This window comes from Eulemur rufifrons, chromosome 6 (genome assembly GCF_041146395.1).
Source record: "Eulemur rufifrons isolate Redbay chromosome 6, OSU_ERuf_1, whole genome shotgun sequence".
Taxonomy (NCBI): domain Eukaryota; kingdom Metazoa; phylum Chordata; class Mammalia; order Primates; family Lemuridae; genus Eulemur; species Eulemur rufifrons.
The window spans coordinates 58,121,441-58,139,596 of record NC_090988.1 but is presented as its reverse complement, the minus strand read 5'-3'; the positions used below and the strand labels follow the sequence as shown (position 1 = coordinate 58,139,596).

The window sequence follows — 18,156 nt, the reverse complement described above, 5'->3', positions numbered from 1 at the left end:
CTTCCTGGTTACTGGACATACCCACGTGCTGAGAGGGTGGTGTACCCTAAATCCACAGGGAAAGAACCCTTCCTAATTTTTCCCTATGTATCTATTTCATCTGGCTGTTCATTTGTATCCTTTGTAATGCCCTTTATAATAAATGGGTTAACGTATTTCTCTGAGTTCTGTGAGCTATCCTAGCAAATTTATCCAAACCCAAGGAATGAGTTGTGGGAACCCCAATGTGTAGCCATTTGGTCAGAAGTACAGGGCACAACCTGGGACTTACAATTCGTACCTGAAGTGGGGGAGGGGGGCAGTCTTGTGGGACTGTGCTCTTAGCCTGTGGGATCTGATGCTATCTCCAGGTAAATAGTGTCAGAATTGAATTGAATTATAGGATACCCAGCTAGTGCTGGAAAATTTCTTGATGTGGTAAAAACCCACCCATTTGGTGACCAGAAGTGTGTGGGTGTTGACCGTGTGAGAGAAGAAAAAGTGTTTCTTTCCCTTACAACCAGTTAAGAGCGTTCTTATTTCCTACATAGAGAGACTAAAAAGATGAGTTTGTAGTAGACTAAAGGTGGCCACAAATTCTTTGATGCTACTCCCATCAAGAATTGATTACTCTTAAATTGGGGCTGGTCTGGACTGTTATCACCAATGAAGAATGACAGAAGTGACTTTATGCCAGTTCTGGGCCTACCTTTTAAGAGAACTGGCAACTTCTACTTGGCCCTTTCAATCCCTGAATCCCCATCCTGGAGAGACCATACAGAGAGGCTCATGAAGGGAGGAGGGGCCCTGCTGAACCCAGCCTTTCAGCCACCCTTGCCAAGGCACCAGAGAGGTGAGTAAAAGTTATCTTGGGGCCTCCAGAGCAACCTGGTTGCCAGTTGAATACCACCAAGGAACCCCAAGTGATACCATGGTGGAGTATAAGAAATGCTAAGATGAGCCCTTTCTGATTTCGAATCCACTAAGTCTTGAGATTTAATAAAATAGTTATTGTTTTAAACCATTAAATTTTGGGATGGTTACACAGCACTAAAAACCAGAACAGTTTTTCATAGACAATTTTATTGTGTCATGTTTTTGCCAAATGGAAGAACCTGTTTTTAGCTCTAACCCAAATAACCTTATATTCCTTTAAAGGGAATTAAGCCTCCTTTTCTTTCATTATAGGCTACAGAAAGCATTCAACATAGACTCCTATTTCTATAGAAACTAGTGATTCTCAAATACTAAGTATACCTAAGAATTTGCCTGGGAAATTATTAAAAAAGGCTGGTTCCTACAGAGCCTTACCCAGACATTCTGATTCACTAAGTCTGGTGTGGGGCTCAGGAATCTGCATTTTAAGGTGGATATCCAAGTGATCTTGACACTGGTGGTCCCAAGAACACACACGGAGACACATTCAAATAAAAGGTGCCAGAGATGGCAAGGCTGTGAACTAAGCCATGGCAGTGGGAATGGGAAAGAAAACAAGGCACTTTAACTGATCCTCCCTGGACCCATCTTCCAGTCTCATGTCTAGACTTTTCTTACCTGAGTTCTTAAGCTCTGTATCCAATTAAAAACATGTTATCCTTTTCAGAGAGCTTTATGTTTTTCATTTTGTTTTAGCATCTCAACCCCCATGTGAAGCTGAAAAAACATTTTACAAAGAAGGGACTAACCTGTATCTAACAGAAGTCAAGTGCATATCTTCTAGGCAAAGCACCTAAAGTTAAGAACACAAGTCCTCATCCTTCTGAGGTTTTATTTTTATTTTTATTTTTTTTTTAAGGAATGTCAGGTTCTTCAAATCAGAAACACCGCCACCAGGACCCATCTTCTTCATTATCATCATTACAATCTGGCTTTATGGTTAAGTGTGGATTGCTAACTCCCACAGCTTCCAGCAGCTTCTGGGCTTCCTCATCAAATGCCTCTTTGCACAACCTGGGAAAACAAGGAAACATCTCTTTCCTTGAAGTCAATTTTCGTACAGTCCTCCACTTACCCTGTGAAGGATTTCAGGACAAAAAAAACTGTTATATTAAAGTAGAAAGAGAATATTATAACATGGATGGGGAGTGAGGAAAGGAATTGAGAGAGATACAGTGAGGGAGATACAGCAGTTGAAGGAAAATGGAATATAGAAGAGAAAAATAGGTAAAAACATAAAAGGATCCTTCAAGAGCCTTTTGCAATCCAAGGAAAATACTACTACTAATGCTAATGATAAAAACAGCTGACACATTCATTGTTTATTATTATGCTAGGCACTGTTCTAAGTACTTGACTATATTGACCCAGATCCTCACAATAACCCTATAGGGAGATTTTTATCATTTCATCCATTTTACAGATAAGGAAACCAAAACAAAGAGAGATTGGGGGACTAGCCTAAATTAAACATTTAGTAAGTGGTAGGGCCAAAATTCAAACTCAAGTAGTCTGGTTCCAAAGTGTTCAACTCCTAACTGCTATGTTTTATTATATCTCTTTAGATTCAACATTCTATGAGAGAAAAACAAATAAGTGCCCAATAAACACTTAAAGATACACAGGTTGATTCTGAGGCCTCCAGTAAATGAGTGACTCCCTAGACCCCCAGATCCCTCATTACAGGAAACCCTCCCCCTCAGAAGCAAATAAAGACTTACCCTAGAACTTGCAGTTTACACCTAGAAGACCTCAAGACTTGACATAACTTCCTAATTCCTTCACACCCTAAGGTATTCTGTGTCAGGTTCATTTTCATCAGTCTTTGGTTGCCAATAAGAATAGAGGAGAGGTCATGACAACAGAGTGAGGTCAAACCACAGTATGCTAACCTGTAGGGAAGAGAGACAAAAGACAAAAATGGCCTTATCCCATGACAGAGAACAAGCACACAAAAAGATCTGTGAGCTTAGAGTGGAGGATAATTCCAGAAACTTAAAAAAGTGAGTACCATTAGGGTAAATTCAAAGACTGTAAGTACTTATAATATTCATTATTACTAGATACTTACAGGCTGAACATATCCCTTCCAAAATCATGAATTACAAATTCATAATTATAGTCCATGGAATAAATAAAATATGCAAGCACACTCTAAAATACTATAAAGCAGTTGAATCTTTGAACATTAAATATATATATCAACATAAGTAGATTTTAGAAACTTGGTATTGAATGTTTTAAAAGCAGGGAATATAGTAAGGTCTCCAGTGCCATGCCATTTATGCAAATAAAAATGCATACACCAAAAAACAACATCACATCTTTTACAAGGATAGCCACAATTCTATGGCATATTGTAACTACACATGGGAAGGAGAATGGCTGATGGAAATAAATTAGCCAATTAACCAACCAACCAATCAAGGGCCTTTGCACAGGCCAATGATAGTGTAATACATGAACTGAGAAAGAATGTTAAACTCAACCTTCTGTACCTGATGTTCCCCCAACCAATTTGTGTTTAATTTTCACCCTATGTATTAACTGATCAATACTTATGTGCACATATAGTAGTAACATTCATTGGGTGTCAGCCAGGTGGAAGGGGGCAGGAGGGGATGGGTATATGTTCACACCTAATGGGTGCAGTGTACACCATCTGGAGGATGGACACACTTGAACCTCTGACTTGGGTGGAGCAAAGGCAATATATGTAACCTAAACATCTGTACCACTGTAATATGCTGAAATAAAAAAATTTTCACTCTATGCTTACCTAGCCACCGAACAACTGAATGCCTATACAAGTGCTGAGTATATAAAACTTTAAGTTGCTGCACACATGGAACTCACATTAACATGGTGAAGAGACAGTCCCACTAATAATGACACAATGTACATAAATATCGCACAAAATACACCTTAGGGCAAAAAGCATTATAAGACATAAAGGGTTATCAAGAATTCATCAGGAAACAATCATTTTAAATTTGTAGTCACTAATAACAGTCTCAAAATATAGGAAAAAAGACCTAACAACTACAAAGTGAAAAACACAAATCTAGAATTACACTGGAGATGTTATATTTTTCACAGTAACTGAATTATCTGGCAAAAAAAGTCACCAAAAATATAGACGTTTGAACAGAATTAACAATCTAATTAACTAATATGGAATACTGTAACCAACAATTCTTCATATTCCTTTTAAGTGCACTAGGGAACACATACAAAAACTGACTATACACTGGGCCAGGAAGCAAATGCCAACAAATTGTTGAAAACTGCAATCATGCACAGTGACCACAATGATAGAGATTAAATATAGAAAGATAATAGGAAAATCCTCTCATGTTTGAAAATTAAGGCATACACTTAAAAATTATGCATGGGTTGAAGGAAAAAATAAATAACAAAATCAAAAACAAAACACTGCATTTAATATCAAAACTTGTAGGATAAAGTTAATGCAATGAAGGGAAATCATAACCTTAAATATCTGCGATAGAGAAGAAGAAAGGGAATATATGATCTAAGCATCACACACAAGAATTTAGAAAAATAATGATAAACCCAGAAAAAGTACAAGAAAAGAATTAAGATAAAGACAGAAATGAAATAAAATGTGTACATACAATAAAGAGAATCTACGTTGTATTCTTTGAAAAGAAAAATAAAATGAGAAAAGCCTCAAATTGCCAATTTCAAGAACAAGAAAGGAGACATCATTACAGATGATTTAGAAGTCAAGCAGATAATAAAATATTATACACTTGCCAATAAGTTTTAAAATTTAGATGAAATAGATAAAATCAATATTACTTACCAAAAAGTACTCAGTAAGAAAACCTGAATAATGTATAATTATTTTAAAAATTGAATCAGAAGTCAAAAAAATCTACACACAAAGGAAGCTTCAGATTAGACAGTTTCACCAAAAATTTTTACAAAATTCAAGGAACAAACAATTCCAGTCTTACAAAAATCTCCCTAGGAAACTGAAAAAAAAAAAAAAAAAAAAAGGAACACTCCTGAACTCATTTTATAAAAATAGCCTAAGTTTGATACAAAAACTTGAGGACTGCACAAGAAAGATAAATTAATCTCCATTATGAACAAAGATGCTTAAATAGTCATATATTAACCAAAAAAAAAAAAATCACAATGTTTGTAAGAGATAGCATGTCTGAGCTGGTTTTTGTCCAAAAATGCAAGATTGACAGAATATATAAATCAATAGGATTCATCACATTTAGTAAATTTCTCAAGCTTAACATCTATTCATGAATTAAAAAGAAAATAGAAATTTCTAACAAACTAAGTGTAGAAGGGAATTTCCTTAAACTGATAAATGGGTGAACCACTGAAATTTTGCTTTCAACACTGGGAACACAAGAAAGCCCACTATGCCTAGACATATTAATTATATAACACATATTAACATTTGCAAAGGCAATAAAAAGAAAAAATATATAAGGACAGAAAAGGAAAAAAACAGCTACACTGTATTATTCCCAAATGATATTATTTTATACCTAGAAAATCCAAAAGTATCTACAAATTAGCAATTAGAATTAACAAGAGAATGTGGCAAGCTACTGGGTATGAAATCAACATACAAAAACCAACTGTGTTTCTATGTATATGGGATAAACACAATGAAAAAATAACAAAAATAACCATTTACAACAGCAATGAAATACAGTAAGGACTTTGGAATAAAGTTGAACAACAACAAAATACAGGGACACTCAAAGAAAAATTACTAAGCCTTATTGATAGGCCTAAATAGGGAGATATATCATTTTGGTATATCAGGAGACTCATTAAGTGATAGTCAATGCAATTCCATTCAAAATGGAATGAATAGTAGGTTGGTGGAGGGGGTGCATGTGCACATGTGTGTAACTTGATAAGCTGATATTTTCAATTTATTTGGAAATGCAAAGGGAAACAAGAGCCAAAATTCTCTTGAATAAGATGAGAAGACTTGCTCTAATGGGTATCGGGGCTTATCATAGAGCTTTAGTAATTAAGAGTACATTATTGGGACTGGGAATTACAAACAGGTCATTGGAAAAGAATAGAGAACCCAGTAACAGATCCATGAGCCAGTGAAAATGTGATTCTATAACAAAGGTATCCCTGGCCAAGCAGAAAAGAGAGAGAAACTTCCATAAATTTTGCTGGAAAAAATGAGTATCTATATAGAAAAAATAGTAAATTAGACTTAACCTTCAACTATATTTTTTAAAAGGTAGATTAAAGACCCCAAAGCTTCATAATTTGCCTTTGATATTTAGGAGATAATATAGAATATGAAATATAATGTGTGGAATATAATAGTTTCCCATAAATATTGTAAGGATGCTTTTGTCTCCCTCCTACCTGATCCTTCTGGACCAAAGGTCTGGGTGCAAGTGGGGGATGATTGGAAACTAAGTGAAATTATAGTCACTTTGATGGGAACACACTGATATCATAGGTGTGGGAGAAGAGAAACAACAAGCTTAGAATCTGGGAGGTGCAGAGAGTGGGAAGACCAATTAATTCTCTCTTTCTTCCCCTAGATCCGACACTGCAGCCTGGCAAAATAATTATGTGGTCTGTGTGAGTCAAGCAGCAGCTGCAGCTAGCAATCTGACTTGCTGCCCAGTTTGTAGTGCCTGTCCACATGCTATGAAAACAGAAAATCTCATGTGGACACAGCAAGTCATGAACTATTCTGCTATGTCTGATGCCAACAATGGCAGCCCCAACTGTGGACCCCTATCATATGTGTACAAACACAACCACCAGCACAACCTTGTTCCAATATGATTGAAACAAATTCATAGGCTTCTCTGATGCCAGACCTGTCTTGGGCTATACCATGAATGGGGGGGCAAGGCAGCTGCAACTACCAGTGAGACTGTCCAGCTAGCTTAAACATACCAGTGTAATGGTGCCCCAAATCAAATAATAACAACAAATCTCAAATTAGAGTGACCTGTGCTCCTTTGAGTTATATGCCTGCATGTGGGGAACAGTGGACCACTGAATATCTTTATTGGGTATGAACGTTGGTTCTGGACTATCTTTTGTCTTTTATTATTGCCAGTTACACCAAAGATCAGCATTCTTAACTCCCTTGTGTGGATTTATAATGTATAAAAGAGCTGTTAGTCTTTCTGTAAGACTTACTCAGTTGGCTGAGTCTAGGACCCAGGAGGCACGGTTGAAAGCAATACTGCAAGTTCACTTCATCCTGTACTTGAAGTCTTATTGATACTGGCCTTAATTAAATGGTATATGAGATTAATTGAACTGATTTGGTCACAGCCTCTACTGGTCAGATTAATGAGAGTGGCCAATACAATGGCATATTCACCAGAAGCCAAGACTGCACTGTGCGGAAAAAGGAGGTGGCTATTGGGAGACATTCTTCCATAGGAGTTTCTCTCTCCTACTTCTTTTGCTAACAAGAATGCAAAGCCCTGACAACTCTTCACCCAGGCCATTTCCCAGGGTTGTGTTTGCAATGAGCAACCTTGAGGATGAAATAATGTCTCCCTCCAGGACAAAGAGCCGGCTGACATACTGCTTGCTATAAAATGGTGGGTCTCTCAAACTCCATGTTGTTGTTCTTGGATGTAGCCCACTGCATGTGCAGGCATCCATCCCAGACCTTCATGTCAGCCCTGTGAGACTTGGGGAACAAAGGAAATTGACACAAACATATTAATGCTCATGCCTTTGCTATGATGTAAGTAATAAAGTCCTTTGTCTCTGATAGAAGTCTTGTGTTTTTTGCCAGAATCCATGAAACAGCAATAGCCTAACTTATTAGGTTATAAGTAGGACAAACTTAAATCTCAGATCCAATAGTTACAACTTCATCACTGTTCTGATAAAAATACATAAACGGTAAATGGAAATATAGGAAAAACATCATTTTCTTGGAAGAGTCAGGGACTATTTCTCTGGGAAACATCTAAATTCTTATAGTATGAGACAGATCATTGTGTCTAGGCTTCCCACATGTAGAGCACAATTCTTAACTCAGAGGTCAATGATTCATCTTGTGTGAGTGAAAATGTACTAGGCAATATCATTTCAAGATTAAATAAAGATAGAGACACAGACCAATGGAACAGAACAGAGAACCCAAGTATAAAATCATCTACCTACAATCAACTAAATCTTCTACAAAGCAGACAACATACACTGGGGAAAAGAAGCCCTGTTCAATAAATTGTGCTGAGAAAACTGGATAGCCACATGCCGAAGAATGAAATAGGACCTCTATCTCTCACCACTCACAAAAATTAATTCAAGATGGATAAAACACTTAAATGGAAGGCATGAGACCACAAAAATTCTAAAATGTAAGAAAACCTTCTAAATATTGGATTAGGCAAAAAATTTAAGACTAAGACCCCAAAGGCAATTATAGCAACAACAAAAATAAATAAATGGGACTTGATTAAATTAAAAAGCTTAATTATTAAGCACAAGCAAGGGAAATAATCAACAGAGCAAATAGACAACCTACAAAATGGAAGAAAATATTTGCAAACTATGCATCCAATAAAGGGCTAATATCAAGAATCTATAAAGAACTCAAATCAGCAAGAAGAAAACAACCCCATTAAAAAGTGGACAAAAAACATGAACAGAAGCTTTCAAAAGAAGATAGACAAATGGCGAATGAACATATGAAAAAATGCTCAATGTCACTAATCATCAGGAAAATGCAAATTAAAACCACAATGAGATATCACCTTACTCCTGTCAGAATGACTCTTATTAAAAAGTCCAAAAACAATAGATGCTGGCATGGAAGCAGAAAGAAAGGAATCCTTGTATACTGTTGGTGGGGCCGCAAATTATTACAACCTCTCTGGAAAACAGTATGGAGATTTCTCAAAGAACTTAAAAGTAAACCCACCATTCAATCCTGCAATCCCACTCCTGGGTATCTACCCAAAAGAAAATAAGTCATTTTATCAAAAAGACACCTGTACTCAAATGTTTACTGCAGCACAATTCACAATTGCAAAGATATGGAATCAATCCAAGTGCCCATCAACTCATAAGTGGATTAACAAAATGTGGTATTTACATATATACCATGCAGCACTATTCAGCCATAAAAAGAAATGAATTAATGTGTTTTGTAGCAATTTGGATAAAACTGGGACCATTATCCTAAGTGAAGTATTTCAAGAATGGAAAAACAAAACACCATATGCACTCTCTAATAATTTGGAATTAACTGATGGGCACACATGGGCACAGAAAGAAGTAAAAATCATTGGAAATCAGAAGGGGGGAGGGGTAAAAACCTACCTAACAGGTACAATGAACACTGTTTTGGTGATGGGCACACTTATAGCCCTGACTCAAGCATTATAAAAGCTTTATCCATATAACAAAAACATTTGTACCCACTTAATATTTTGAAATTAAAAAAAAACCTAAACGATATAGGATTGAATATAAGAAGTACCCAGAACATAGGATGAGATTTTATTAGATTACAAGCTCTTGAAGAACATAGTGTTTTACACATAGAAAGTGATTAGTCAAATCTTCAAAAAAATTAATTCAAGGACAAATGGAATATCTGAAGGATGACTGAACATGGAGGACCCAAATGAGCTATAATTTAGTTAATACATATCTATCCAAGGCACTAAGAGGGATACAAAGAAATGTGAAATGTGGCTTCTATACTAACAAACACACAATATATTGATTCATATATTTGAAATTTAGATTCTTATTTCTCAGAGTAACTTAACTTCTAGCCCCATTTATTTTTCATCCTCTCTCCATATACTAAATTTCATCCAGCTATGCCAAGCAAGTAGGTATAATTTTCCTAATAGAAAACTGAACTCACCCAAGCCTCTGAATGTTACAGTCTGGATGTCTCAAAGCGGCACACAGAATTTTCACTCCATCATCCTGCAAATCATTGTTCCCAAGGTCCAGGCTACACAGGTTTGCATTACTCAAAATAACAGAAGCCAGATCCAGACAACATGCACTAGTGAGAACGCAGCCCATCAATCTGCAAGAAATACAACAGAGGAGAAGTGAATCCTCCAGTTGTGAGGCTTAATTAGTTTCTTTCCAGGAGAGATGCCCAAGTATTTGAACTTCTTTTCTGACTCTTTTCTATCTACAATCCCGGATGCACATGAGAAAGTCTAATATGACCAGATGGGATTTCTTAATGAGCAGAGGGAACCAGCAGGTAAAACTGTTTTCTTTCACAAACAGGTTGTTATCTACAAAACTTTCAAAATCAAGGTTATGAACATTTATTTTTAGCAATACTTAAAAACTGGGTATATGTTTTCCCAAGGAACCCATAGATCTCTGTGCTTTCAGTTTTTAATATATTTCTGAAATAAAAAGTTTTCCAGGCATCTATCTCAAAGTGTTATCTCCACAGAAGAAAGAACCAAGCAACATACGAAGGTATTTCTTCCAGGTCCTTTGAATGGCATTCGAGCGCAATCACAATCTGGCCCTAGCTTTCTCTTTCTGTACTTTGCCCCACCCTATTCTCTCACTATACACATCCATTTTTCTCAAAGTATACTACATCTGTTGTTATTCCCCTTCTATTCTCTCTCCTTTCCTTCTGCCTAGGATATCCCCACAGAACAAAATCCTCTTCATTTTTCAAGCCTCAAGTAACCCTGTCTGCACTGTGAAGTATCAATCCTTGCTCATTGGGACTGTTGACATATCCTTATGACAACGTATGGAATGTATTATAATTGGCTTTGTGTTTATTTTCCTGTCATCAGAATTTTGTGTTACTTGAAGAGGAGAGCACCACCTTAGTGACCTTTAGTCTCCTCGGCATCTAGCACATATTTGTTGTAAATATTTGTTGAGAGAATTGGCATGGCCTGCAGAGAGGCTATGATAGTAACTAAGAAAGTAGGAATTTGTCTACATGTTTACAGTAATGCTAAGGAAAGAAGGTGGGCTGGGCAAAGACCTTGAGTATATAGGTCACCTAGAAATTATCTCTGTAGTTGAAATGAAGGCACTGGATTGAATGATAATGTCCATTAAGCAAAACTTTGCCTTCTAGTTGAATAATGATCAAGGAAATTTCAGAGAATCACATAATCTACAGTTTACTAAAGCAAGTACAAGTGCTTATTGGACCCTAAAGTTCAAGCACCTTAGTGTTTACAGATGTCACAATAAACTTTTAAACTCATTCGAAAGTTTGGTTATCATGAGTCAGTCCAGTCAAGAAAAACACTTCTGGGTATACAAAGGAGCTTGGAATTTATAGTTGTAAAAAACTATGCTCAGGTTGGACCCTTAATGACTCACCCAAGCTACTTGTCCCATGGAAGGTCCTAGTGGGAAAGTGAACTGAGATTGCTAAGTGACACCTCTGTCTGGCTTCACTCTGGCCACAATATTTACACAATGAAATACTAAATATTGTATAGTCATTAAAATAATCAAGATGATGATTTTAAATACGTATTTAAATGTGTTTCTAAAATACTGCCAAGTGAAAATGAAACTCCAAAGTCACGTCTATGCAATAATCACAATTATATATCCACATACCATGCATATGTACTATGTAGATACCTGCTCACAGACTAAGGGAGGACATCATATTAATAAAAACGGTTGATGTTTAAAAATGGATTACAGGATATTTTTAAGAATTCACTTCTCAATTTCTTTGAAAGTTGACCTAATTATAAACCTGAGTTTAAATATAAACCTAAAAGAAAAAGTTATAGAGCACAATTTCAGCTCCACAGATATGAAATAGCAGATACACTATAAATTCACTAGGGCACAACCAAGGAAAAAATAATATGTTACTGCTCAGCCTGATGCCTCTGGTCTTCCTTACCTGAGGGAAGCTGACTATAATTACTATGGTAATTGTTTTGAAAAATCTGATAAACAGATTTCTCCAGCTTGTCTCAGGCAGAGAGAGAGAGAGAAAATCAGCTGCATATTCCTTTCTCTGACAGTGACTCAGTTCTCAGCCTTTCTTTCCTAACTTCCCCTGCCTTCACAGATGCTCTGTAGTTGAAACTACACAAAAGTCACAGAAAACCTACTCCAAGTCCTGAAGATTACAGCTTGGATGCCGAAAGACATCACACAGAAGCTTTGCTCCATCATCTTGTAGCCAGTTTGATCCTAGATCCAAATGTATCAGGCTCTTGTTGTGCAGAAGACAGGCTGAGAGATATTCACTGCTAAGCGAAGTGAAATGGCAACGCCTCAGCCTACAGGAAGGACAATGTGAGGAAAGATGGAATCATTGCTCTACTTCCCAGAGATTGGTATCTTTGAAAAGGTTTCATGTTACACAGTCCCTTATCTACTTGCCAAAACTCCATCTCAGATGAAACACCCTCACTGCCAGCCTGTCTCACTTGGGAAACTTAAGTTTACATCCAATTAGGCTAAAACTGGATTCGTGTTCTTCAGAATTTTTCTTACTATGTAAGTCAAACGTTAACCTCTTTACATTGCACATAAATATAGCACCCTGTTGTAGAAGCATAGAGGAGCAGGCAGATGGAGAAGAACAGGAAAAATCATAATAAGTACTTTTTTTACATAATAAAAGTGGCATTTTCAGTCAGTAAGGAAAGGATATATTACGTCATTAATGATTTTTGTACAACAAATCTTATATAGAGGGGAAATAATTTTAAACCTTATAACAAAATAAATTTGGAATAATTTAACAGTAAATGCTAGATCAGGAATAAATTTGGAGTAATTTAACATGTAAATGTTAAAACTAAACTATAAACAGTATGAGAAGATGATATAGTGTATTTTTTCTAAAAAAGGTATTTCTAATTATGACAAAACCTCTATAAGTCATGAAGCAGAATCTTACTTCACCAAAATTTTAAACTTCTATATTATAAAAAATAACCATAAAGGTAGAAATAAAACAACATACTAGGAAAATTATTATATAATATAATACATGTGATATAATATAACATATATTACAGAAAACATCAGAAGAAAATTGAACATGTAAAGAGGCAATTCCTGAATATAAAAGGCCCACAACATTTGAAAAGATGCTCAACATCAGATTGCTGTAAAAGCTATTTTTCAATTATCTAATTAACACTGATCAAAAAGATTGTGGATACCCAGTGAGGGAATTAAAATGCAGGCACCTAGACTGCTGCTGGGAACATAAACAACCTATCTGGAGGGCAATTTAACTATATCTGACAAAATAAAAACTTTGGCTCATTATTTCCATGCCTAGGAAATTATCTAACAAAAATTATCTGAATAATCTTGCTGTGATGAGCCATACCATGGAATGCTGTATTTCTATTCTGAGCCCAGACTCTGGGGCTGGATAGGTGTTAGACTTTAATTCTGAATTCATCATTTGCTTGCCTTAGAAAGTTGCATTACCTTTCTAAGCCTCGCATTCCTCACCTGTACAGTGAGGCACCTAGAACTCAGGTAAGCAATTTGACGCCATCAGGTACTGTTGTGCAGAGTAAACAAATTTAGCACAGGATCCAGAATAAAGACACAATTATTTACAATTATTATTGCAATCATTATCATTATCCTCTTATCATTAAGGGTAACAGTAAGGAAAATGCAAAGTACAGGATACGTTCATAATACTTTCCCATTTTATATTTCAAAATGTATATTATATTAGAAAGATGAAAATAGTAGACACTTACACAAGGCTCTGTAGAGTACACTCTGGATGTTGCAAGACATCACTCATAATCTTTACTCCACCATCTCCCAAGGCATTGTCTGCCAAGCATAAATGTGTCAGCCTTTTATTGCTGATGAGAGCCAAAGAAAGATCCTCACAACCGGCTTCTGTGAGGCCACAGCTTTCTAAGCTGAAGGAGGAACACAGATGGGAAGGGATCTGTCAATTTCCAAAGTTCATGCTTCTCCTCTCCATCATAGGTAAATTAGCTGTTGCTTACAAACCCTACAGGTCGACCATAGAATCAAGCTCAACAAACCTACTTAAATTATGAATTCCACTGCAGCTGTATACACAGTATGATGAAACAAAACATGGAAGGGGAGAAGGGAAGCCTAGCAAAGAATGAAAATAAGAGAACATTCTGAAAGGAGACTAGGTGCAGTGGCTCACATCTGTAATCCTAGCACTCTGGAAGGCAAAAGTAGGAAGATGGCTTAAGGTCAGGAGTTTGAGACCAGCCTGAGCAAGAGCAAGACCCCGTCTCTACAGGGGAAAAAAAAAAACAACGGAAAAAAATTAGCCAGGTGTGGTGGCACACACCTGCAGTCCCAGCTACTTGGGAGGCTGAGACAGAAGGATCACTGGAGCCCAGGAGCTTGAGGTTGCAGTGAGCTATGATCACACCATTGCACTCTACCCCGAGTGATATTCTGTCTCAACAACAACAAAATCAGAAGAGAAAGAAGTGTCTAAAAGTTAAGTAAAAAGGGAGGGAAGTAGAGGAAGAAAAGTAGGTTGCATGTAGAGCTCATACAGGATTGATAACTGAGCCAGTTAGTATCATGACCTAAGCAGTTTCCACATCTGATCATAATTTAGCTATATAGAATTGAACAAAATGACTCTACAGAATGCAAAACAGACTCACGACAGTCTCTGTAGGTAACACTTTGGATGTCTTAAGGCCTCACACAACTGTTTCACTCCATCATCCAGTAGATTATTAGTTGACAGATTCAGAAATATCAGGCTCTGGCTTCTGATGAGAGCCTTAGATATATTTAGACAACAAACTACAGTGAGGTTGCAGGATTCTAACCTAGAAAACAACACAGAAAAACAGAAATGACCACTTGTCAGAGAAGAATTACAACCAAAACTCTTCAGCCAGAGGGTGAGAGGTTTCCCAGTCTTTTGGAGGACTTTGCCTGAAAGATCCAGCTTCTCTACATAGAAAGAGAGTTATTTAACTAAAGCATGAGGCTCTGCCAGAGAGTTAAGGGAAGAGAGCTTGTTTCTCCCATCCTCGCCGCTCTGATTCCCTTTGAAAATACATATGAAAGCATTTAAAAATATCTTTAATATTTTTTAATCTGAAAGGAATTTCCTCTAATTACAAGTTAGAAGAAGATGGATTGAAGGATGATTGTACCCTTGTACACTCTGACTTATGACACAGAACAAGAGATGGACAGGAAGTCAAGGCAAAAGCTGTGTCTCCCATGAGCTTATTTATTCGTGGAAGTCAAATCATGTTTTCTGAGGAGCCCAGTCCTTAAGAGTGAAAACAAGAAATAAATCGTAAATAAAATAAAATAGTTTCTAAAATAAAGTAAAAGAGGAAGGGAAGCAGAAAAGGTGCATGTAGAGCTCTTCAAAATATTTTGAGAGACTGTTTGTGACAACTTGTGCTTTGCACAAGGCTGCGAGTGAACCAGCTATTTGCAGTAAGAGTCAGGCAGCAGCAGCATTGTGGGTACTTGAAGTTGCTCTAGGTCGAAGGTGGGGAACCCGAGGCCTCAGGGCCACATGTGGCCCTCCAGATCTTTCACTGCAGCCTTTTGACTAAATCCAAACTTCACAGAACAAATGTTCCTTTTAATCAAGAACTTATCAACCTGAGTCACTCAGAAATTGTTTCTCTTCATCAAAATCAGGGTATATAGAGGTAGGAACAGGAGAAGCTCCTCCTCAGTTCAGGATTATATCTAGAACATGGCCTAAGGGTGAAAAACTCAATTTGCCCTGAAAAGGTGTTATGGATTGAATTGTGTCCCTCCACAATTCCTATGTTAAAGCCCTAATCCCCCACTGTGACTGTATTTGGAAATAGGGCCTTTAAGAAAGTAATGAAGGTTAAATGAATCATAAGGGTGGGGCCCTAATCCAATACTATGGTGTTCTTAGAAGAGGAAGAGACTTGAGGAATTAGCACACACACAGAAAAGGCCACAAGTAAAATATGCACATATATGTGAGGACACAATGAGAAGGCAAGAGGAGACCAGCCCTGCCAGCACCCTGCTCTTGAACTTCCAGCCTCCAGAACTGTGAGAAATAAGTTTAAGCCACTCAGTGTGTGATATTTTGTTCTGGCAGCCTGAGCAGACTAAATCATAAGGGTGTTGTAATCAGCCACCAAGCAGGCAGTTAGGGAAAGAAGGGAAATCTTGTCATTGTGTTTAAACAGAGATCTTCTAGAGAAAGATCCCGATATTATGGGACCTGTGGATAAAGTGTTAAAGTTTTACAGAAAAAGAACATTACACTACTGGACAGAAAATACACACATATATGAAAAACAGAAAACTAGGAAATAGAAGAAAATGTTTAGAAAAATTTGCTTTATACTTTATGTGTATAGGAAGATGCAGACTTCATGAAACCAGAGTAGCACACCACAAGTAAAGATCAGACTGAGAAAGAGAGTAGGTTTAAGATAAAAGAGTGCATAAAATTAAAAAAACAGGGAAAATTTAAATCTGCATTGGATTTAAGTTCAATAAAGAATCAAATCAATGAAAATAAGTTGAGAAACTTCCCAAAAAGGAAGGAAAAAAAAGATTAAAATGCCAATAAGTAGAAGTTATATAGGCAAAGAGCTACAACCAATGACTATTAGATGCTCTTGAAAAACAGAGAGAAAGAACAGAACCAAAACCACTTTAAAAATCAAAAATCTCAGAGATCATTTCTAAGAAGAAAAGGAGGGGGGAAAGGTTGCCAGCAGATGAATAGGTACTTTCATGCAAAAATGAAAAATATCCTGACATCACTAATAATAAAAAAATGTACCAGCCAATTGGGAAGATAGGAAGTGAGTTAAGATATTGAAGAGTCAGGTTGTCCTTAGACTTCTCATCAGAACACTAAGCGCTAACAAATAATATAGCAAAGTCAAAATTCTGAGAACAAGGTGGAGACCTGAGACCCAGGTAAGTCATCATACATGTAGGAAGGCAATTAAAGGATATAAAGAAGATCATAAAATATACCTACCATATACACATTTCATGAAAACATTAGTTTAAAATCATACCAGCTAAGAATGCAATGAATCAATTTTAAAATTTTCTACAGTGGGAAAGTTGAGTTTAAGAAAAACAAAAAAAATGGCAGTATACATTGATAAAAATTAAGTATATAGAATTAAGTCTAAAAATCATTATATTCATGTGTGCTGACATGATCAAAAAAAGTCAAAAGTTCTGAAAGAGTCCAAAGTATAAAAACATCTATTCCCTGTAATCCCAGATTAAATTAACATATTGGAAATTGTATGATAGACATATGCCAAATGTATTGCCTTACATAAGGGTATTTTAAATGTCTAAATCCTTTTGAATTTCTTAATTCAAGCATACATTTGGGGGAAAAATCTGAAGGGTAATAAATAATCACCAAGTAAATTAAAAACAGGCAATATTATTTGCAAATTTCTAGATACATATGTAAAACAAAAATGAAAGAAAACATATTTCATTTATAAAGGAAAAATATAAACAGTATTGAAACCATTTAAAAATGTTTTTAACTGTAGATATAATAAGTATTAAATGCTCAGTAGTCCATTTGTTCATAATCTATTTCGCTCTTATCCTTTCCATATTACAAGTTTGAGTTTCTTGAGATTTCTTCTTTTTTTCTTAGTGCTAACAGAATTTCAGCTATGGGACCTCCTAACTCTTGATATATCTCAGCCTCATTTAAAAAAAAAAAAAAGTCCTCTCTTTCCCTTGTAGTTAACAAAGTCAGAAAATATTTTCTAAAAATGATTTTGTTTTATCATAGTAAGGAAATCTTATACCTAGACTTTAGAAATTGTTGCTATATCTTGTGAAAACAACTCTTTACTACTTTGTCAAATATTTTTATCAATTATCTTATTTAATAATGTGTCACTTCTAATCTTCAAATTGATATTTCTGAATTCCCAAATTTTATAAGTATTGAAAAGATTTTGTCAAATCATAAAAAAGATCATTGGCACTCTCCTCCCCACATGCATAAAGTAATAAAAAATATATAACTCCGTTTCCTGTTTTTCTAGAGTATGGAGGTCTTATTTACATTAGCATCTAACATCAGTCAACAGTGATTCATTCAAAAGGGAAGCAAAAAGCCAAGGACTGCAGTTCCGAACTGACCCCTAAATATGAGCCACCAAAACAGAGGAGACAGATTATCTTATAGCTTACGTTAGGTCCTTCTGAGGAGTCAGTCCAACTGTCTTTTTAATA

At 36.2% G+C, this 18,156-nt stretch overlaps 1 protein-coding gene across 2 annotated transcripts in view; it reads right to left on the bottom strand.

Annotated features, from left to right (window-relative positions):
• Positions 1-1,579: 1,579 nt before the first annotated feature.
• Positions 1,580-18,156, bottom strand: part of NLRP14 (NLR family pyrin domain containing 14) — a 31,734-nt gene continuing 15,157 nt past the window's right edge. Inside the window, exons 6-11 of one of the 2 annotated variants that reach the window (XM_069469494.1) lie at positions 14,565-14,735; positions 13,653-13,823; positions 12,027-12,197; positions 9,806-9,976; positions 2,637-2,807; positions 1,580-1,929 (exon numbers count right to left, since the gene is read on the bottom strand). In XM_069469494.1, coding sequence (XP_069325595.1) covers positions 1,794-1,929; positions 2,637-2,807; positions 9,806-9,976; positions 12,027-12,197; positions 13,653-13,823; positions 14,565-14,735 — 991 coding nt within the window. In that variant the 3' untranslated portion in view covers positions 1,580-1,793. The remainder of the gene's footprint in view (positions 1,930-2,636; positions 2,808-9,805; positions 9,977-12,026; positions 12,198-13,652; positions 13,824-14,564; positions 14,736-18,156) is intronic. The other variant, XM_069469493.1, reaches the window with a different exon arrangement.